At 59.0% G+C, this 22,237-nt stretch overlaps 1 protein-coding gene and 1 non-coding gene across 2 annotated transcripts; one reads left to right on the plus strand and one right to left on the minus strand.

Annotated features, from left to right (window-relative positions):
• Positions 1 to 72, plus strand: TRNAE-CUC (transfer RNA glutamic acid (anticodon CUC)). The gene has a single exon. It is a non-coding gene; the product is annotated as a tRNA-Glu (tRNA).
• A 7,704-nt stretch (positions 73 to 7,776) lies between these two features.
• On the minus strand, positions 7,777 to 18,064 carry LOC144717972 (hairy/enhancer-of-split related with YRPW motif protein 1-like). Its single transcript, XM_078593825.1, has 5 exons — positions 17,333 to 18,064; positions 13,807 to 13,885; positions 10,990 to 11,073; positions 10,087 to 10,168; positions 7,777 to 8,410 (listed from the first exon to the last, which is right to left on the minus strand). The coding sequence occupies exons 1-5, from the start codon at positions 17,410 to 17,412 to the stop codon at positions 7,902 to 7,904; spliced, it is 834 nt and encodes a 277-aa protein (XP_078449951.1). The 5' UTR covers positions 17,413 to 18,064; the 3' UTR covers positions 7,777 to 7,901.
• Between the last annotated feature and the right edge of the window lie 4,173 nt (positions 18,065 to 22,237).

A 22,237-nucleotide genomic window follows, 5' to 3' on the forward strand; every position in this document is an offset into this window, starting at 1 on the left:
TCCCTGGTGGTCTAGTGGTTAGGATTCGGCGCTCTCACCGCCGCGGCCCGGGTTCGATTCCCGGTCAGGGAACATTTTTTTTATTCTCACAAATTGTTTTCACTGTTTCGTATTTTAAAAGCAACTGTTGTATGCATTCTTGATTTGAGGCTTTCGTGACTGCAGGAATCCACACTCTTTGTTTTATTCGGTAAAGTCACGTAGAAAAGTAATAGTAGATCACGACGTTTCGATCGCCGCACAAGCGATCGTCCTCAGACGGGATGTGCATGTCGTTGTTGTCATGCTGACTTTGACAGCTACGGTGATACTCACTCTGAATATACATATGTATGCCCATTACAATATCACCCATTTATTTTTATTTGCATACGAATTTTTCAACGTTGTATTAAATAATCCTGTCTCTCCACACAAGAGGACACACACACTCTGTCCTACACACACACACTCTGTCCTACACACATAGAGAGTGAGTGTGTGTGTCCTACACTCACACTCACACTCTGTGTGTGTCCTGTGTGTACTACACACAGAGAGAGTGTGTGTGTCCTACACACTCACTCTGTGTGTGTAGGACACACACACTCTCTGTGTGTGTGTCCTACACACTTACGCTGTATGTGTCCTACACACACAGAGTGAGTGTGTGTCCTACACACAGTGTGTGAGGTGTACTGTGATTGGCGTGAGTGTGTCCTACACACACTCACGCCAATCACAGCACACCTCACACACTCCGGCCCTTGTCACTCAAAGCCCTTCCTTGACTGCTTGGCAAGACAGCCCCTCTCGCTGGCGGCTACAGCGCCTGCTCGTGGCAACGTCTCACAAGTGCATGCACTTGGTGATCGACACCAACACGTGCAGTACTGGCTGGTACTGTCATCATGAGCCGCTCGATCTCGCAGAGGGAGAGAGAGGGAGGGGCGACTCAGAGGCGCCAGGAGGAGGAGCCACAGACGAGGAGCGGGAAGGCAGCAGCAGCAGCAGCCACGCGGTGGTGAGGAGCCGGCGCCAATTCCCCCCAAGCTCTGCGATTCTCTATACATCAAGGTGTTTACGGCCAATTAATGAGGAAACCGGAGCACCAGAAGAAAACCCACGCTTTGCGCGAGGGGGCAACACTCTATCCCATGCGAGATGGGACATATGGAGATTAGATTGTACAGAATATATTAATCAATATATGAGTCCGCACTTTGCTGTACCCACCTTCTCCTGGCAAGCCCACCCACGTGGTAGGAAGGGAGTTCTACTACAGCATGTGTGCGGTGACCCACCAACCCTCGCTGCTGCTGCTGCTGCCTCCACAGCGCTGGGTCACAGGCAGCCACGTGCAGCAGCAGTAGCAGCAGCGTAGCCACCATCAATCCACTGTTGGATGAGTGCCACCCCACCCCGTATGGGTTGTGACTTGTGAGGGTAATGTTACGAAGAGCAACAATCGTGTGTGTGTATCGGTTGTGTTAACCGGTAACCGTTTTTCAGAAACGGGTAATTGTTAAAGGCGCATCCCCTGCAAGTGCGAGCTCACACCCCCCCCCCACTCACACCCCCACTGTGCCCCACTCACACCCCCCCCTACTCACCCCCCCCCCCACTCACACCCCCCCACTCACAACCACCCCCACTCACACCCCCCCCACTCACACCCCACGCTGCCCCACTCACACCCCCCCCCCCACTCACACCCCCACCGTGCCCCACTCACACCCCCCACCCACTCACACCCCACTGTGCCCCACTCACACCCCCCCTCACTCATGCCCCCACCGTGCCCCACTCACACCCCACCGTGCCCCACTCACACCCCCCACCCACTCACACCCCACCGTGCCCCACTCACACCCCCCCCCCCACTCACACCCCACTGTGCCCCACTCACACCCCCCCTCACTCATGCCCCCACCGTGCCCCACTCACACCCCACCGTGCCCCACTCACACCCCCCCCCCCCCACTCACACCCCCACCGTGCCCCACTCACACCCCCCACCCACTCACACCCCACTGTGCCCCACTCACACCCCCCCTCACTCATGCCCCCACCGTGCCCCACTCACACCCCACCGTGCCCCACTCACACCCCCCACCCACTCACACCCCACCGTGCCCCACTCACACCCCCCCACCCCACTCACACCCCCACCGTGCTCCATTCACACTCCCACAATGCCCCACTCACACCCCCCCCCCACTCATGCCCCCACCGTGTCCCACTCACACCCCCCCACACTCACACCCCCACCGTGCCCCACTCACACCCCACCGTGCCCCACTCACACCCACCCCACTCACACCCCCCCCCCCCCCACTCACACCCCACCGTGCTCCACTCACACCCCCCCCCACTTACACCCCCACCGTGCCCCACTCACACCCCCACCGTGCCCCACTCACACCCCCCCCGCCCCACTCATGCCCCCACCGTGCCCCACTCACACCCCCACCGTGCCCCACTCACACCCCCCCCACTCACACCCCCACCGTGCCCCACTCACACCCCCCCCACTCACACCCCCACCGTGCCCCACTCACACCCCCCCACTCACACCCCACCGTGCCCCACTCACACCCCCCCACACTCACGCCCCCACCGTGCTCCACTCACACCCCCACCGTGCCCCACTCACACCCCACCGTGTCCACTCACACCCCCCCCCTCACACCCCCCCCACTCACACCTCCCCCACTCACACCCCACCGTGCCCCACTCACACCCCCCCCACTCACACCCCCACCGTGCCCCACTCACACCACACCGTGCCCCACTCACACCCCCCCCACTCACACCCCCACCATGCCCCACTCACACCACACCGTGCCCCACTCACACCTCCCCCACTCACACCCCACCGTGCTCCACTCACACCCCCACCGTGTCCACTCACACCCCCCCCCCTTCACACCCACCCCACTCACACCCGCCCCCCCCACTCACACCCCACCGTGCCCCACTCACCCCCCCCCCCCACTTACACCCCCACCGTGCCCCACTCACACCCCCCCCCACTCACACCCCCACCGTGCCCCACTCACACCCCCACCGTGCCCCACTCACACCCCCCCGCCCCACTCATGCCCCCACAGTGCCCCACTCACACCCCCCCGCCCCACTCATGCCCCCACCGTGCCCCACTCACACCCCCACCGTGCCCCACTCACACCCCCCCGCCCCACTCATGCCCCCACCGTGCCCCACTCACACCCCCACCGTGCCCCACTCACACCCCCACCGTGCCCCACTCACACCCCCCCCCACTCATGCCCCCACCGTGCCCCACTCACACCCCCCCCATTAACACCCCCACCGTGCCCCACTCACACCACACCGTGCCCCACTCACACCCCCACCGTGCCCCACTCACACCCCCCCCCACTCATGCCCCCACCGTGCCCCACTCACACCCCCCCCATTCACACCCCCACCGTGCCCCACTCACACCACACCGTGCCCCACTCACACCCCCACCGTGCCCCACTCACACCCCCCCCCACTCATGCCCCCAACGTGCCCCACTCACACCCCACCGTGCCCCACTCACACCCCCCCCCACTCATGCCCCCAACGTGCCCCACTCACACCCCACCGTGCCCCACTCACACCCCCCCCACTCATGCCCCCACCGTGCCCCACTCACACCCCCCCCATTCACACCCCCACCGTGCCCCACTCACACCACACCGTGCCCCACTCACACCCCCCCCACTCACACCACACCGTGCCCCACTCACACCCCCCCCCCCACTCACACCCCACAGTGCTCCACTCACACCCCCACCGTGTCCACTCACACCCCCCCCCCCTCACACCCCCCCCCACTCACACCCCCCCCACTCACACCCCCACCGTGCCCCACTCACACCCCCCCCCCCCACTCACACCCCCCCACTCACACCCCCCCCACTCACACCCCCACCGTGCCCCACTCACACCCCCCCCACTCACACCCCCACCGTGCCCCACTCACACCCCCCCCCACTCACACCCCCACCGTGCCCCACTCACACCCCCCCCCACTCACCCCCCCCCCACTCACACCCCACCGTACCCCACTCACACCCCCCCCCACTCACACCCCCACCGTACCCCACTCACACCCCCCCCCACTCACACCCCCACCGTGCCCCACTCACACCCCACCGTGCCCCCCACTCACACCCCCCCCACTCACACCCCCACCGTGCCCCACTCACACCCCCCCCACTCACACCCCCACCGTGCCCCACTCACACCCCCCCCCACTCACACCCCCACCGTACCCCACTCACACCCCCCCCCCCCCACTCACACCCCCACCGTGCCCCACTCACACCCCACCGTGCCCCACTCACACCCCCCCCCACTCACACCCCCACCGTGCCCCACTCACACCCCCCCCCCACTCACACCCCCACCGTGCCCCACTCACACCCCCCCCCACTCACACCCCCCCCCACTCACACCCCACCGTACCCCACTCACACCCCCCCCCACTCACACCCCACCGTACCCCACTCACACCCCCCCCCCACTCACACCCCCACCGTGCCCCACTCACACCCCACCGTACCCCACTCACACCCCCCCCCACTCACACCCCACCGTACCCCACTCACACCCCCCCCCACTCACACCCCCACCGTACCCCACTCACACCCCCCCCCCACTCACACCCCCACCGTACCCCACTCACACCCCCCCCACTCACACCCCACCGTGCCCCACTCACACCCCCCCCCCACTCACACCCCCACCGTGCCCCACTCACACCCCCCCCCCACTCATGCCCCCACCGTGCCCCACTCACACCCCACCGTGCCCCACTCACACCCCCCCCCACTCACACCCCCACCGTGCCCGACTCACACCCCCCCCCACTCACACCCCCACCGTGCCCCACTCACACCCCACCGTGCCCCACTCACCCCCCCCCCACTCACACCCCCCACCGTGCCCCAATCACACCCCCACCGTGCCCCACTCACACCCCACCGTGCCCCACTCACACCCCCCCCCACTCACACCCCACCGTGCCCCACTCACCCCCCCCCCCCCCACTCACACCCCCCACCGTGCCCCACTCACACCCCACCGTGCCCCACTCACACCCCCCCCACTCACACCCCCACCGTACCCCACTCACACCCCCCCCCCCACTCACACCCCCCCCCACTCACACCCCCACCGTACCCCACTCACACCCCCCCCCACTCACACCCCCCACCGTGCCCCACTCACACCCCCCCCCACTCACACCCCCACCGTACCCCACTCACACCCCCCCCTCACACCCCACCGTGCCCCACTCACACCCCCCCCCACTCACACCCCCACCGTGCCCCACTCACACCCCCCCCCACTCACACCCCCACCGTGCCCCACTCACACCCCCCCCTCACACCCCACCGTGCCCCACTCACACCCCCCCCCCACTCACACCCCCACCGTACCCCACTCACACCCCCCCCCACTCACACCCCCACCGTACCCCACTCACACCCCCCCCTCACACCCCACCGTGCCCCACTCACACCCCCCCCCACTCACACCCCCACCGTACCCCACTCACACCCCCCCCACTCACACCCCCACCGTACCCCACTCACACCCCCCCCCACTCACACCCCCACCGTACCCCACTCACACCCCCCCCACTCACACCCCCACCGTACCCCACTCACACCCCCCCCACTCACACCCCCACCGTACCCCACTCACACCCCACCGTACCCCACTCACACCCCCCCCACTCACACCCCCACCGTGCCCCACTCACACCCCCCCCCACTCACACCCCCCACCGTACCCCACTCACACCCCCCCCACTCACACCCCACCGTGCCCCACTCACACCCCCCCCACTCACACCCCACCGTACCCCACTCACACCCCCCCCACTCACACCCCACCGTACCCCACTCACACCCCCCCCCACTCACACCCCCCCCACTCACACCCCCCCCCACTCACACCCCCCCCCACTCACACCCCCCCCACTCACACCCCACCGCGAGCGGCGCGACAGTTGTCCCGCGAGTGACGGATCCTGCGGTGGGGGCGGGGGAGGGGGACCATCGCCCCCCGCCCCTCGCCCCTCTGTGACCCAGAAAATTTTATACTTTTTCGAAGCGATGTCATGATTGATAAAGACGATAATTCCCCTATTACAGAGACGAGAAGTGACGTTACAACAAAATAGTTTCAGACAAAGTACATTTCATTTTGTGTTTTTGTTTTATTAATGCAAAAGGGGCCCTGTTTAAAATCTTTACATTTCGCGACCCCCCCCCACTCCCCGCGCCTCCATCATCCCCCTCCGCACACCCCCTCCCCCACCCCCCCCGACCCCCCAGACCTTGGGATGCATCCGGATCCGCTCCTGGGCCCTACGTACGAGTTCATCGCCGCGCATTGCACGCGTGTCCACGGGTCACTCTCACGGGCCACTCTGATCATCTCTCACAAGTCACTCACAAGTCACTCTCACGAGTCACTCTCACAGGTCATTAACGAGGCATCTCTCGGCGGACGATTCCTCCCCGTTGGCGCGTCGTACTTCCTTCGAGTGCAGCCAGCGTTGACTCCTCACGGAATAGTCTCCGAGTCGTGGGCACGCTGGAGGAGCTGGCACGGTGAACGCGCATTCTGGATGCGGCGTGCGGGATACAGGAAATGTTTTCTGATTCGCCGACCCGGACTGGCCCAAACGAAATGAAGTCCCGAGTGCCAACCACGTGGCCCCCGGGTGTGTCTTCTCACCCGGGGTTAAACAACATCCACTTGAAACTTGACAGCATCTCATGCCGAGCATCGTGACCTCAGCGACCTGACGTTTCAGTTTTTTGAGCATCCACTTTATCCGTGATTGAGCAGGCGCGTGTGCGCGTGTACGTGCGTGCGTGTACGCGCGTTCCGAAGCGTGCTGGGTTAATGATCGCGCGCGCGAGAGAGCATTGAAGCGTGCAAGGCGTAGCGCCACCGCTGCGACCCTCGCTGACTCACCGCGTGAGTCGTGCGAGTGGCGGCACTCGCCAGCGCAGCTGCGCGGCGTCGGTAACGTCGGCGGCGGGAGTGGCGCTCGACCGCGGGTGTCTCTTTGCGCGCGCGAACGCTCTGGCCGAGGTCTCTGCGGACGTGACGCAGCCGCCGACGAGGTTCTCAGCCGTGTCGTGCCATGCCGCACGGCCTCCTAACGGGACCCACACCCCCCTCAGGTCTCGCGTTATGACGATCGCTCGCCATGTGATATTTACAGAGACAAACAAACGGGTAACGCCTCCCCCACTGAGCCGTGCAGACTGTGGGGGTTTCGTGGTGTTAGCGAGCACCTGTTGAGGCTGAAACGGAACCACGAGAGGGGTGGCTGTGGCTAGCACAACACCCGGCCACCTTTGTCTCCCCAGTGCCGATGTAGGTGAAGCACACTAAGACGTGGTCATGGCAACTCGAGCCAACTGTGGGATGAGACCAACGGCATCCACAGCCGGGAATTGAACCCAGGCGGCTGGAATAGTTACCGCAGTGCACCAACTGCCGTGCCACCGCTCCCGACTATATATATATCTATTTCTCTCACTCTCTCGTATGTACAAAGCCAAAGATCCCCCGTATAATCTTAACAGAATTTAAGGGCAAGTGTTGTTAGCGAGCAGCACCTATGAAGGCCGTCACGGCACAGGAGAGGGTAGGTGGCCAGCACCACGCCTGGCCGCCTTTGTCTCCCTAGTGGCGACGTTTACACACACAGGACCGGTTCAGATATTCCTTACTGGTCTTGGCTGTGAGCGGGAATCGAATTCAGGTCGCCGGGTTTGTAGCGCAGAGCGCCAACCGCTACACCACCGCTCCCCCAGCGTGTACACACACGCGCACACACGCGCACACACGCGCGCATGGACGCCGGCCCCGGCGGGTAGCTACCGGCTACAACCGAGTGTTTTCTGCTCGCGAGAAACCAGCGCTCGCCTCTGCGCGGGGCCGGTGGCGGCGCCGGCCGCGGTGGCTCCGGGCAGGGGGAAGGCGGCGCCTATCAGCGGGACCCCGTGCAGGGGCAGCGGCGGCAGGGCCCCCGCGCGGGGCCCCAGCGGCTGCTGCAGGGCGCCTGCGGGGCCCAGCTGCTGCTGCTGCTGCTGCTGCACGCGGGCGAGGCGGTGCGCGGCGCCCAGCAGCTGGTGGAACGGCATCGCCCACGGCGCCGCCGCGGGGATCAGCGCCGGCTGCTGCTGCTGCTGCTGGCTCTGGGATAGGTGCGCCTCGCGCTGCACAGCGTAGCTGTGCAGGTGCGACAGCAGGCGGCAGTTGAGGGGGTCGGCCCGGCTGGCGCTGGCGCCGTCGGCCACGGTGAGGAAGCGCGCCACCTCGGAGAGGCACTCGCGGAAGCCCATGCTGCGGTAATCCATGGCGAAGGAGAACGGATCGTGGAACCCTGGGGTGGGGGGCGGGAGCGGGTGACTGGGGGTCAGGAAGGGTGGGGCTCCGAACCCTCAAGATGCCTCTCGGACTCTCCTCTTCGTCCTGGCCTCCTCACGATGATTCCAAACGCAGTTTCATACAGAGAATCGTCCTCGAACTCACCCAGTGAGTGAGAATCGATCTCTAACTCACCGGGTGATTGAGCATAAACGATACAAAGTTGGACAGATTATTACGAAGCCAATTGCTAATTATTATATATATAATAAAATAGAGAATTGGTCAAAGCTTCCCAATGTAGCAGGACCCTTTTTCAAAGAAGAGACTAAGTGAATTCCGCGTTACAGATGCGAGCTTTGCTTGCAAGCAGAGGGGACTGCATCTGTGTCATCTGTGAGTCATGCAGTCACCCACGCGTCCGAGAGACAAAGATCCCCCATGTAGCCCAAGCAGGCTGTTAGGGCAAGTGCTGTTAGCGATAATCTAAAATGGGAGCACGGCACAGTTGGGGGTGGGTGGCCAGCACCACGCCCTGCTGCCTTTGTCTCACCAATGCTGAAGTAAAATACCCATTTAAGGCTAAGTCGACCTAGGGGAGGCCTAAGACCGGTTCAAATATTCGCCACTGTTTATTGATCGTAGGTGGTAGTCGAACTCATGTCACCGTGTTTGTACTACAGTGCGTAACCGCTGCGCTACCACTTGCGAACACTCACAACAACAACAACCGCCATTCGCCACTAAGTGACGGTCACGTCACCATGGCGCATGTGCCAGGCTATGTGCACGTTTAAGGCCATGTGAAGTGTCAAACGTCCGCTGGCAGGAGTTCACGGGACAGACCCAGGTACCATGGGTTTACCGACTGAGATTAATGAGATGAGTGGCCGATGCACCACCTGTGCCCCTACTGGGCCAAATTGCTGGGTTTTAGCCACCTGGCGCTCTGCGTGTTGTTGTGAGTGTCGCTCTTCTGCCCTCCGTTGTTGCTGGAGGGCGATTGCCTCCAACTGCCCAGTAGCAGCGTCCTTCACGAGCCTCCTCCACAGAGGCCCATCTTGACACCGCTGTTACCAGTCATCGACAAGTCCACTCAGCTCCACGTCCTCCTGTACCACATCACTCCATCTTTTCTCTAGCCCGTGCCGCGCCCCTTCAGCCCCCTCTATCCAGCCGAACAAAAGCTGTTTAGGCATGCGGTGGCTGGGCATGCAGGCTACATGACCCAGCCAATGCAGCCTTGCCTGCCGGAGGAGCTCACCGATGGGACTTTGCGCAGATCTTTCAAAAATGTGTGAGCTCCTCACACAATCCTGCCTGGTTAAACCCATGATTTATCGTAGGCAGGCCAGCCTAAATGTTTCTAACTGGGAAAGATGTTCCATTAGGGAGATCCACGTTTCACAAGAATAGAGAAGGGAGGGCAAGACCCAAAGCTTCGTGTCGAGCAACAGTCCAGGTAGGTTCCACACAGCAGCGTTATGCAACTGATGAAAGATGATGCCGCTCGACCGATTCGGAGTGAGACCTCTGCTGTCAAGCCGGAGCTGGTCATGAGCATATTGCCCAGGTATGGAAAACTCTCCACTCTCTCCACATCTGCCCCATCACACACTCACGTACACTCACGTACACTCACGTACACTCACGTACACTCACGTACACTCACGTACACTCACACGCCGTTACCTTTCCCGCCAGGTGAACGCAACATCCGCAGGTGTTCCACCGTCATCTGAAGGATCTCGGCTTTCTCCAGTTTTGCCGAACCCTGGGAACAAGCCACGTGGAGGAGTGGAGGGGAATAGAGAGGGGAGGGGAGGGGGAGAGAGGGAAGCAGAGCGAAGGGGAGGGGGCGAGGGGCCATTACTTCCCTGCTGCCGCGCGGTGCGCAGTCGATATCCCTCCGCTACTGCACCCTCGCCGCACTGATCGAGTCCTGGAGGGGGCTGTGCGCCACCTGGAGGGGGCTGGAGGGAGCTGTGCGCCACCTGGAGGGGGCTGTGTGCCACCTGGAGGGGGCTGTGTCCCACCTGTTCCGTCGTCCGTTCACAGTTCCTGGATCCCCATTCACAATTTTGATCGAAAGCGTTTTTTGTTTTCTTCTGTAGCTGCGCCGACGATTTTGGAACCACGTGGTGCCATCTGTGTGCCCCGTAACACAGACCCTGCCGAGATCACAGAGTGGCACGTGTGAATGTAGACTATCATTGTCTTTAAGTCATTGCTGCTATAATTAATGCGTTGTTTAAAGCCACGTGCGTCCTGGGTACATTGTAACCACTTGCCGCTGGTGAGATGAACTCCAAAATTATTCCCCTGACTTCCGACAGTCGTTGCTGTCGCGAGTTCCCGTGATACGAGGTCAGGGGTTGACCCGGGCAATCCGAGAATACGGGTGGCGCCAGGAGTTGACGAGTACCGAGGTCTGGTGCCGGTGTTGCTATGTTTGATAACAGAGGAGGGGCATGGGAGCGATCGCCCCCCCCCCCGTCCCCCCGCCCCTATCCATCCTCCGCCCCGCCTTCCCCTAAAAGAGTTATCCAGCCCGCCATGAATCCATAAATGCATCTGTGCAGCGGCAGCGCTCACCTGCTTCTCGAGGGCGCTGGGCACGAGGCGTCGCAGCTCGGCAAGGCTGCTGTTGATGCGATCCCTCCTCCTCTTCTCGATGATCTGTGGCGAGCGCCCGCAGAGTCGATTGAGCGTGCGATCCAAGGCCGTGATTATATAATAAATATTGGGGGGGGAGCCACATCCCCCCCCCATATTCAAATATGCTCAAAATGTCCCCCCAGTATATTGCTATAAAATAGATTTCTGTTTATATGATTGTGGTAATGTTTGTACTTCCCTAATCTCTGCCATTACATACAATGAAAGAAGAAAAGGTAAAACATAAAAAAACAGAGTAATGTAATACAATACACTCTTAGAAATTATTGTAAAAAAGAAATAAAAAGTCCATCCTATGTGTTAGTGAATTTTGTAAGATTTTAGGCAGGAAATGGCAATAAATTCGTTCGGGGGACAACGAGACCGCCTGGAAGATTTGGTCCCCCCCAATGTTGACTCCATGGCTACGACCTTGGTGCGAACAAAAGCACAGATCCCCCGTATAGACTCAAAAGACCGTAGGGGCAAGTGCTGCTAGCGAGTAGGACCCATGAAAGTCGGCACGGCACACGAGCGAGCGAGTGGTGTAACACTGGCAGTAGATGGTCATCAGGTGAGCGTTCTGTGTGGTGGTGAGTGAGCTCTGTGTGGTGGTGAGTGAGCTCTGTGTAGTGGTGAGTGGGTGAGCTCTGTGTAGTGGTGAGTGGGTGAGCTCTGTGTAGTGGTGAGTGGGTGAGCTCTGTGTAGTGGTGAGTGGGTGAGCTCTGTGTAGTGGTGAGTGGGTGAGCTCTGTGTAGTAGTGGTGAGTGAGCTCTGTGTGGTGGTGAGTGACCTCTGTGTAGTGGTGAGTGGGTGAGCTCTGTGTAGTGGTGAGTGAGTGAGCTCTGTGTAGTGGTGAGTGAGTGAGCTTTGTGTAGTGGTGAGTGAGTGAGCTCTGTGTGGTGGTGAGTGAGCTATGTGTAGTGGTGAGTGAGTGAGCTCTGTGTAGTGGTGAGTGGGTGAGCTCTGTGTAGTGGTGAGTGGATGAGCTCTGTGTAGTGGTGAGTGAGTGAGCTCTGTGTGGTGGTGAGTGAGCTATGTGTAGTGGTGAGTGAGTGAGCTCTGTGTAGTAATGGTGAGTTAGCTCTGTGTAGTGGTGAGTGGGTGAGCTCTGTGTGGTGGTGAGTGAGCTCTGTGTAGTGGTGAGTGGGTGAGCTCTGTGTAGTGGTGAGTTGGTGAGCTCTGTGTGGTGGTGAGTGAGCTCTGTGTGGTGGTGAGTGGGTGAGCTCTGTGTAGTGGTGGTGAGTGAACTCTGTGTAGTGGTGAGTGGGTGAGCTCTGTGTAGTGGTGAGTGGGTGAGCTCTGTGTGGTGGTGAGTGGGTGAGCTCTGTGTAGTGGTGAGTGGGTGAGCTCTGTGTAGTGGTGAGTGGGTGAGCTCTGTGTGGTGGTGAGTGGGTGAGCTCTGTGTAGTGGTGAGTGAGTGAGCTCTGTGTAGTGGTGAGTGGGTGAGCTCTGTGTAGTGGTGAGTGGGTGAGCTCTGTGTAGTGGTGAGTGGGTGAGCTCTGTGTAGTGGTGAGTGGGTCAGCTCTGTGTAGTGGTGAGTGAGTGAGCTCTGTGTGGTGGTGAGTGGGTGAGCTCTGTGTAGTGGTGAGTGAGTGAGCTCTGTGTAGTGGTGAGTGGGTGAGCTCTGTGTGGTGGTTAGTGGGTGAGCTCTGTGTAGTGGTGAGTGGGTGAGCTTTGTGTAGTGGTGAGTGGGTGAGCTCTGTGTAGTGGTGAGTGGGTGAGCTCTGTGTAGTGGTGAGTGAGTGAGCTTTGTGTAGTGGTGAGTGGATGAGCTCTGTGTAGTGGTGAGTGGGTGAGCTCTGTGTGGTGGTGAGTGGGTGAGATCTGTGTGGTGGTGAGTGGGTGAGCTCTGTGTAGTGGTGAGTGGGTGAGCTCTGTGTAGTGGTGAGTAGGTGAGCTCTGTGTAGTGGTGAGTGGGTGAGCTCTGTGTAGTGGTGAGTGAGTGAGCTCTGTGTAGTGGTGAGTGAGTGAGCTCTGTGTAGTGGTGAGTGGGTCAGCTCTGTGTAGTGGTGAGTGAGTGAGCTCTATGTAGTGGTGAGTGGGTGAGCTCTGTGTAGTGGTGAGTTGGTGAGCTCTGTGTAGTGGTGAGTGGGTGAGCTTTGTGTAGTGGTGAGTGGGTGAGCTCTGTGTAGTGGTGAGTGGGTGAGCTCTGTGTAGTGGTGAGTGAGTGAGCTTTGTGTAGTGGTGAGTGGGTGAGCTCTGTGTAGTGGTGAGTGAGCTCTGTGTAGTGGTGAGTGAGTGAGCTCTGTGTAGTGGTGAGTGGGTGAGCTCTGTGTAGTGGTGAGTGAGTTAGCTCTGTGTAGTGGTGAGTAGGTGAGCTCTGTGTAGTGGTGAGTGGGTGAGCTCTGTGTAGTGGTGAGTGGGTGAGCTTTGTGTAGTGGTGAGTGGGTGAGCTCTGTGTAGTGGTGAGTGAGTGAGCTCTGTGTGGTGGTGAGTGGGTGAGCTCTGTGTAGTGGTGAGTGGGTGAGCTCTGTGTAGTGGTGAGTGGGTGAGCTCTGTGTGGTGGTGAGTAGGTGAGCTCTGTGTAGTGGTGAGTGGGTGAGCTCTGTGTGGTGGTGAGTGAGTGAGCTCTGTGTGGTGGTGAGTGAGTGAGCTCTATGTAGTGGTGAGTGAGCTCTGTGTAGTGGTGAGTGAGTGAGCTCTGTGTGGTGGTGAGTGGGTGAGCTCTGTGTAGTGGTGAGTGGGTGAGCTCTGTGTAGTGGTGAGTGGGTGAGCTCTGTGTGGTGGTGAGTGGGTGAGCTCATCCCTCACCCCTCGCCGCCGCTTCCTTGCCATGTGCTGGGTGCTGCAGGAACCGCTCTTGCCAGGGGAGTCGAACTCGTGCTTGGACCTGCGCGATCCGGAGCCACCACGCGGACATCACCATCACTAGCCCATCACCCACACCACAACCCCTACCACCACGTGGACATCATCACCACCATCACTACCCCATCACCCACACCACAACCCCTACCACCACGCGGACATCATCACCACCATCACTACCCCATCACCCACACCACAACCCCTACCACCACGCGGACATCATCACCACCATCACTACCCCATCACCCACACCACAACCCCTACCACCACGCGGACATCATCACCACATTCACCACCACCATCACGACCACCATCACCTCCACCACCATACTCCTAGCATCACGAGCATCGCCTCCCACAAAACCCATAAACGTAATGTTTACTTGCTCACGCTTGCGTGTGTATTTGTGCAAGTGTGTGTGACAGTGTGTGTCAGTGTGCGTGACAGTGTGTGCAAGTGTGTGTGACAGTGTGTGTTAGTGTGCGTGATAGTGTGTGCAAGTGTGTGTGATAGTGTGTGTCAGTGTGTGTGTCAGTGTGTGTGCAAGTGTGTGTGACAGTGTGTGCAAGTGTGTGACAGTGTGTGTCAGTGTGTGTGACAGTGTGTGCAAGTGTGTGTGACAGTGTGTGCAAGTGTGTGTGACAGTGTGTGTTAGTGTGTGTGACAGTGTGTGCAAGTGTGTGTGACAGTGTGTGTCAGTGTGTGTGACAGTGTGTGCAAGTGTGTGTGACAGTGTGTGCAAGTGTGTGACAGTGTGTGTCAGTGTGTGTGACAGTGTGTGCAAGTGTGTGTGACAGTGTGTGCAAGTGTGTGACAGTGTGTGTCAGTGTGTGTGACAGTGTGTGCAAGTGTGTGTGCAAGTGTGTGCAAGTGTGTGACAGTGTGTGTCAGTGTGTGTGACAGTGTGTGCAAGTGTGTGACAGTGTGTGTCAGTGTGTGTGCAAGTGTGTGTGCAAGTGTGTGCAAGTGTGTGTGCAAGTGTGTGCAAGTGTGTGTGCAAGTGTGTGTGACTGTGTGTGCAAGTGTGTGACAGTGTGTGTCAGTGTGTGTGACAGTGTGTGCAAGTGTGTGTGCAAGTGTGTGTGCAAGTGTGTGTGCAAGTGTGTGTGCAAGTGTGTGTGCAAGTGTGTGCAAGTGTGTGTGCAAGTGTGTGTGCAAGTGTGTGTGCAAGTGTGTGCAAGTGTGTGTGCAAGTGTGTGTGCAAGTGTGTGTGCATGTGTGTGTGCAAGTGTGTGTGCAAGTGTGTGCAAGTGTGTGTGCAAGTGTGTGTGCAAGTGTGTGTGCAAGTGTGTGTGCAAGTGTGTGTGCAAGTGTGTGTGCAAGTGTGTGTGCAAGTGTGTGTGCAAGTGTGGGAAGCGGCAGCGTGGTGGAGAGCGCTGCGCTGCGCTACGAACGCGGCGACCCGGGTTCGATTCTCGCTCACGGCCACCACCGGTGACGATTGTCTCGGTCCTCCAGGATGGCTCGACTCAGCCTCAAAATGAGTCCCTGGCGATGCGGTGTGTAGTAAACATCGCCACTCTGGAGACAAAGGCGGCCGGGCGTGGTTTTGGCCACCGACCCCCTCGTGTACCGTGCCGGCCTTTAGATGCTCGCTAACAGCACTTGCCCCAAAAGTCTTTATATACGGGGGATCTTTGTCCTTGTTTGGAGATGTGATAATGGTAGTGGTAGTAATGGTGGTAGTAGTAGTGGTGGTAGTTGCGGTAGTAGTAGTGGTGGTAGTAGTAGTAGTGGTGGTAGTAGTTGTGGTAGTGGTAGTAGTAGTGGTGGTAGTAGTAGTGGTAGTAGTAGTGGTGGTAGTAGTAGTGGTAGTAGTGGTAGTAGTAGTGGTGGTAGTAGTAGTAGTGGTAGTAGTAGTAGTGGTGGTAGTAGTAGTGGTGGTAGTAGTAGTGGTGGTAGTTGTGGTGGTAGTAGTAGTGGTAGTAGTAGTGGTGGTAGTAGTAGTGGTAGTAGTAGTGGTGGTAGTAGTAGTAGTGGTAGTAGTAGTAGTGGTGGTAGTAGTAGAGGTGGTAGTAGTAGTGGTGGTAGTATTAGTGATGGTAGTTGTGGTGGTAGAAATAGTGGTGGTAGTAGTGGTCGTAGTAGTAGTAGTAGTGATGGTAGTTGTGGTAGTAGTGGTGGTAGTAGTAGTGGTAGTAATGGTGGTAGTAATGGTGGTAGTAGTAGTGGTAGTAGTAGTGGTGGTAGTGGTGGTAGTGGTAGTAGTATCAATGGTAGAAGTAGTAGTAGTAGTTGTGGTAGTAGTAGTGGTGGTAGTGGTAGTAGAAGTGGTGGTAGTGGTAGTAGTAGTGGTGGTAGTATTAGTGGTAGTAGTAGCGGTGGTGGTAGTAGGAGTGGTGGTGGTAGTCGTGGTGGTGGTAGTAGTGGTGGTAGTAGTAGTGGTGGAAGTGGTGGTAGTGGTGGAAGTAGTAGTGGTGGTAGTGGTGGTAGTAGAGTGGTAGTGGTGGTAGTGGTGGTGGTAGTGGTGGTGGTAGTAGTGGTACTAGTAGTGGTGGTAGTAATAGTGGTGGTGGTGGTAGTAGTGGTGGTAGTAGGAGTGGTGGTGGTAGTAGAAGTGGTGGTAGTGGTAGTAGTGGTGGTAGTAGGAGTGGTGGTGGTAGTAGAAGTGGTGGTAGTGGTGGTAGTGGTAGTAGTGGTGGTGGTAGTAGAAGTGGTAGCAGTAGTGGTGGTGGTGGTAGTAGTGGTGGTAGTAGGAGTGGTGGTGGTAGTAGAAGTGGTGGTAGTGGTGGTAGTGGTAGTAGTGGTGGTAGTAGGAGTGGTGGCGGTAGTAGAAGTGGTGGTAGTGGTGGTAGTAGTGGTAGTGGTAGTAGTGGTGGTGGTAGTAGTAGTGGTAGTAGTAGTGGTGGTGGTGGTAGTAGTGGTGGTAGTAGGAGTGGTGGTGGTAGTAGAAGTGGTGGTAGTGTTGGTAGTAGGAGTGGTGGTGGTGGTAGTGGTGGTGGTAGTGGTAGTAGTAGTAGTGGTGGTAGTAGTAGAGGTGGTAGTAGGAGTGGTGGTGGTAGTAGGAGTGGTGGTGGTAGTGGTGGTGGTAGTGGTAGTAGTAGTGGTGGTAGTAGTAGAGGTGGTAGTAGTAGTGGTGGTAGTAGTAGTGGTGGTAGTGGTGGTAGTAGGAGTGGTGGTAGTGGTGGTAGTGGTGGTGGTAGTGGTAGTAGTAGTAGTGGTAGTTGGAGTGGTGGTGGTAGTAGTAGTAGTGGTGGTAGTAGTAGAGGTGGTAGTAGGAGTGGTGGTGGTAGTAGAAGTGGTGGTAGTGGTGGTAGTAGGAGTGGTGGTGGTGGTGGTAGTGGTGGTGGTAGTGGTAGTAGTAGTAGTGGTGGTAGTACTAGAGGTGGTAGTAGTAGTAGTGGTGGTAGTGGTGGTAGTAGTGGTGGGGATGGTAGTAGTAGTGGTAGTTGGAGTGGTGGTGGTAGTAGAAGTGGTGGTAGTGGTGGTAGTGGTGGTGGTGCTATCCGAGTCGCCCCCCCCACTCACTCCAAGTCGTCTCCCTCCACGTCGATGCCCTCCTCGAGGTCGCTCTCAGAGGAGCTTCCTCCATCGCACGTGCGCTTCATCCTGCTCCTCCTCCTCCTCCTTCTCGTCGTCGTCTTCTTCTTCTCGCGACGAGAGCGCTCCTCGTGTCTCTCGTCGCCCTTGGGACTTCCACCCGCTCTCCCTCTCTCGCGGTCTCAATCAACACACCCGCTCATCTATCTGCATCGCCTGTATGTGTATTGTTTCGCACTTCATCCATGCATCTGCGTATTATGCCCGCGTCTCCGCGAAAATTCTTATGTCTCTCTGTCTCTCGATATATCTCGCTGTCTTTATTTATCGATCTAAATTCTCTCTCCGTCAGTTATCTCTTCTCTCAGTCGGCAATATAAACAGCCCAACAAGATACATCCGGCGTGATGAAGAGCTGCAGCAGCAGCAGGAGGAAGCCCTTTCTCTCTCTCTAGTTCGGGACTCGCCGCTCGCCCGCGTCTCCTGGCCCCGTCTCGCCTCTCCGAGTCATAAAAATAACAATCGCTGTTCTGTCCCACGCCCACCTAAAACTGCCCGTGCCCGTACCCCCCTCCACGATCGAAAACAAACAAACGCGCGCTGCTGCTGCTGCGCGCTGTCTCTATTCACTTAAAGTCATCTCGCCCGCGACTCTGCCGCGACTCTGCTCAGGATCACGCGCGGGCCGCCTCTCCTCCTCCTCCTCCCCCCTCTGGCTCCGTCTCGCTTCGTGTCGCTCTCCCCTCCTCCTCCTCTCTCTCAGCCCCCAAGCTCAGCCGCTTTCCCACGGAGCTGTCAGCCCCGCGTCCAGCGAGGGGGCAACCCCCAATCCCCCCCACCCCACCCCCACCTCGTTCTCTCCATCCTCCCTCCATCCCCGTCTCGTCAACCCCTCCCCACACATCGCCGCCGTCACAGCAAATCCTAACCCCCACCTAGCCCCCCCCCGTATCTTAGCCCCCACCTTAACCTAACATCCCCCAAAACCTAGCCCCCACCTTAACCTAGCCCCACCAATAACCTAGCCCCACCCTAACCTAGCCCCCTTCCTAACCTAGCCCCCACCTTAACTTAGCCCCCACCTTAACCTAGCCCCACCAATAACCTAGCCCCACCCTAACCTAGCCCCCTCCCTAACCTAGCCCCCACCTTAACCTAGCCCCCACCCTAACCTAGCCCACACCCTAAACTACCCCCCTCCCTAACCTAGCCCCCACCCTAACCTAGCCCCCACCCTAACCTAGCCCCCCCCCAATAACTTAGCCCCCACCTTAACCTAGGCCCCCCCTAACCTAGCCCACACCCTAAACTACCCCCCTCCCTAACCTAGCCCCCCCACCCTAACCTAGCCCCCACCCTTTTCCCCTTCACGCGAACTCGTGCTCCCCATTATTTGACACTAAACGCCGCCGCCGTCTCTCCCCCCCCCACTCCCTCCTCCTTCCCCTGCGATCGCTCTCTTGACCCCACCCAGGACTCCCACAGGGGGCGGTGTGCAGCCTCACGCACACGCACACACACACTGTCACACACACAGTCACACACACACACAATTACACACACACACTGTCACACACACACACTGTCACACACACACACAGTCACACACACACTGTCACACACACACTGTCACACACACACTGTCACACACACACACTGTCACACAAAGATCCCCCGTATAGCCTTAACAGACTGTAGGGGCAAGTGCTGTTAGCGAGCACCAATGAAGGCCGGAACGGTACACGAGGGGGTAGGTGGCCAGCACCACGCCCGACCGCCTTTGTTTCCCCAGTGGCGATGTTTACACACCGCACCAGGTACTCATTTAAGGCTGAGTCGACCTAGGGGAGGCCCAGGACCGGTTCAGATAATCGTCACTGGTGTTAGCCGTGAGCGGGAATCGAACCCGGGTCGCCAGGTTCACAGCGCAGCGCGCTAACCGCTACACCACCGCGTGACAGTGTGTCACACACACACTGTCACACACACACACACTGTCACACACACGCACACACCACATAAAGACATACGCACACACTGTCACACACACACACGCACACACTGTCACACACACACGCCACATAAAGACATACGCACACACTGTCACACACACACGCACACACTGTCACACACACACGCACACGCCACATAAAGACACACGCGCACACACTAAAACACGAGTCAATGATCCCGTTAATGGGTAAGTGCTGACCAATGACCAGTGCATTGCACTCCCTCCCTCCTCCCCCAGAACAGGGCACTTCCCTTCCTCCCGAACTCACGCATCCTCTATCCACCCCTCACAAAGACAAAGATCCCCCGTATAGCCTTAATAGACTTTTGGGGAAAGTGCTGTTAGCGAGCACCTATGAAGGCCGGCACGGCACCCACGCGACCACTAATTAGCGTTGCACGGCTGCTGCTGCTGTGGATTATAATCCACAGCAGCAGCCGCCGCCGTGCAACGTTCACCACAACTCCTCACCCAGTAGCCCCCCACCATGAGCCCCCCACCCCCCACCAGCCCACCCACGCCAGCTGAGCGGTGACGTCACCAAGAGGTGCTCGCCGCTCGAGGGCGTGGGAACGCGCGCTGGCGCCGCGCGCCGCGTGCACGGGGGGGGAGGGGGGGTACAACCCCCACCCACCCCCACCCACCCCCACCCACCCCCACCCTCGGTCACAGGGCCGGGGAGGGAGAGAACGAGCGAGGAGGGAGATGGGGAGGGAGATGGTCGACCTCGGAGGACCCGCAACATTCCAGCTCTTTTGAGAATAAATAAAAGTATCTGTTCGGGGGCCACGCGACGAACATGACTCTCTGTGGCAAGGCGAGGTGGGTCGAGTGCTGCTCCCTCCCTGTGTGTGGACCAGGGCGGTCACCTGAAGAGCAATCGGAAGTCGTTGTGTGAGACCCGCGAGGCGCACGGCACTCCAGGTGCCGCGGGAGACGTCGGGCGGCGAGGCGGAGACGCCGAGCGGCGAGGAGGGGGAGGAGGAGTTTTTGCTCCAACGCGGGCACGATCCGCGCTCTCAGCTCAGCCTCGCACCGCCTCCACGCGACGAGTCGCTCGGTGATGATGAATCGTGACCGGTCGTGACCCAACAGTCACCTCTCCTCCCTGCGCTAACCCCGACACCCCAACCCCCACCGCCGACCCGTGGCCCCCTCCTCTCTCTCCTCTCCCTCGACTCCAACCACTCGCGCCTGCCTCCCTCCTCTCTCTCTCTCGCTCATGCATCCTCTCCCCTCGCTCCCGCCCTCTTTCTTTTCACCCTAATGCCCTTCACCCCCCCCCCCACCATGCTCAACGCTTAGACCCCCCCCCCCGTCTCGTGGTTGAATGTGGGGGCTCTAGGGGGAGCTTGGCTCACGCCGTGGGAGGCTGCGGGGGCTGAAGCGAGCGGGAGCCGCCCGGGCTGCGTCCCTCCCGCAGAGGGGAGCGGGAGCAGCCCCGTCTCGGGCTGCTCGCCGCCTCCCCCTCCTCCCCCTCCTCCCCCTGCTGCTGCTGCTGCCCCCACGCCCGTCTAGGCGCGGCTGTCTGCTGTTTGTAATAATAATAAATAAGTTAAACGCACAAGCGATAAACAATTAACCGCAATGTGTTACTGCACTGCTGGATGAAGGCCTCCCGGCCCATGTTGCGTGTGGTGTCGGGTCCTAGTGGCGGCTTGCGGCGGGGGGTGGGTTGTTTGACCATACTTCTCCACGCTGGTCATGTGGCGACGAAAGGGTGGGGGAGGGTAGCTCCGGTTCACATTTCACTGATGCTGGCCGTGACCGCGATTCGAGCTCAAGTCACTGGGTTCATAGCGCAGTGAGCTAACCATTGCACCACCGCTCCCCCATGGTGTTTATACTCGATTAGTAAGACGCTCGAGGAATTACCGCACGGTTATTGGTGTGTGGGCGTGCGTGCGTGTGATACTAAACTCACTACACACCTCACCCAGACCAGCACTAAATTCACCACGCAGTGTAAAAGTCGATCTCTACTGGGTTAATAACATCCTGGTTTAACTTTGCCGAACTTGCCAAACTTATACCGCAATGTTACCATGATTGGGGTTGCACGCAGCAGCAGTCATCGTCACCCTGACTGTGACAACTGGGAATGACGCTCCTGCAACAGTCACGAGACTCTGGTGGCGAATTGGTGGATGAGCGAGTTTGCGTGGATAGCGGCCTCCACTTCCAGAGGGTCGCCCACGGAACTCGGAGCTTCCGTCGTGACCCCAGACCATCACGAGCACTCCTCCTCCACCACCTCGCCACCAACAACTCCCACGGTTCGCCACTCAGTAGCGGCGAAGTCACCTCGGCACGTGTGTCATCCTAGGGGCACTTTAAGGCCACATGAAGTGTCGAAGGGTCGCTGGCAGGAGGTCACGGAACTGACCCAAATATCATGAGTGGGCTGACTAATAAGACTGGCAGATGCACCAACTGTGCTCCTACTGTACAACCACCGACATCCACACCAACATCACATCTATACTAGACGGTACCACCTCCACCACACCACGATTACACCACTAAAACAAACACCCGCCTTATAGCCTCAACATACTATTGGGGCAAGTACTGAAATAGCGTCTAGCACCTTTGAAGGCCGGCGCGGCACATGAGGGGGTGGGTGGCCAGCACCACGCCCGGCCGCATGCACCCCCTCCTCCACCGCCACCACCCTACCCCCCTGACCACCCCCAAACCATCCCCCATGCACTCCCCATTCACTCTCCTAACCGCACTCCCACCGCTCCCCTCGCCCCCCGCCCCGCGCGCCGCTGTCCCTGGGTGACGGGAAGGAAGTCATCTTTGCTTTCTCACGCTCACTCTGTTTGTCTCGCGTGTGTTTGTTTGTTTATAGCCAGCGTGAGTGCGTGTGTGTG

Source organism: Lampetra planeri, chromosome 4 (genome assembly GCF_965212315.1).
Source record: "Lampetra planeri chromosome 4, kcLamPlan1.2.h2, whole genome shotgun sequence".
In the NCBI taxonomy this organism is placed as follows: domain Eukaryota; kingdom Metazoa; phylum Chordata; class Hyperoartia; order Petromyzontiformes; family Petromyzontidae; genus Lampetra; species Lampetra planeri.

What these genes read in the sequence shown, in the direction of transcription:
- LOC144717972 (XM_078593825.1), bottom strand. Translation starts at nt 17,412, where the DNA reads ATGAAGCGCACGTGCGATGGAGGAAGCTCCTCTGAGAGCGACCTCGAG. An exon ending in GTGGAGGGAGACGACTTGGA is followed by an intron (nt 13,886 to 17,332) that starts GTGAGTGGGGGG and finishes CGGATCGCGCAG; the next exon opens with GTCCAAGCACGAGTTCGACT. An exon ending in CAAGGAAGCGGCGGCGAGGG is followed by an intron (nt 11,074 to 13,806) that starts GTGAGGGATGAG and finishes CGCTCGCCACAG; the next exon opens with ATCATCGAGAAGAGGAGGAG.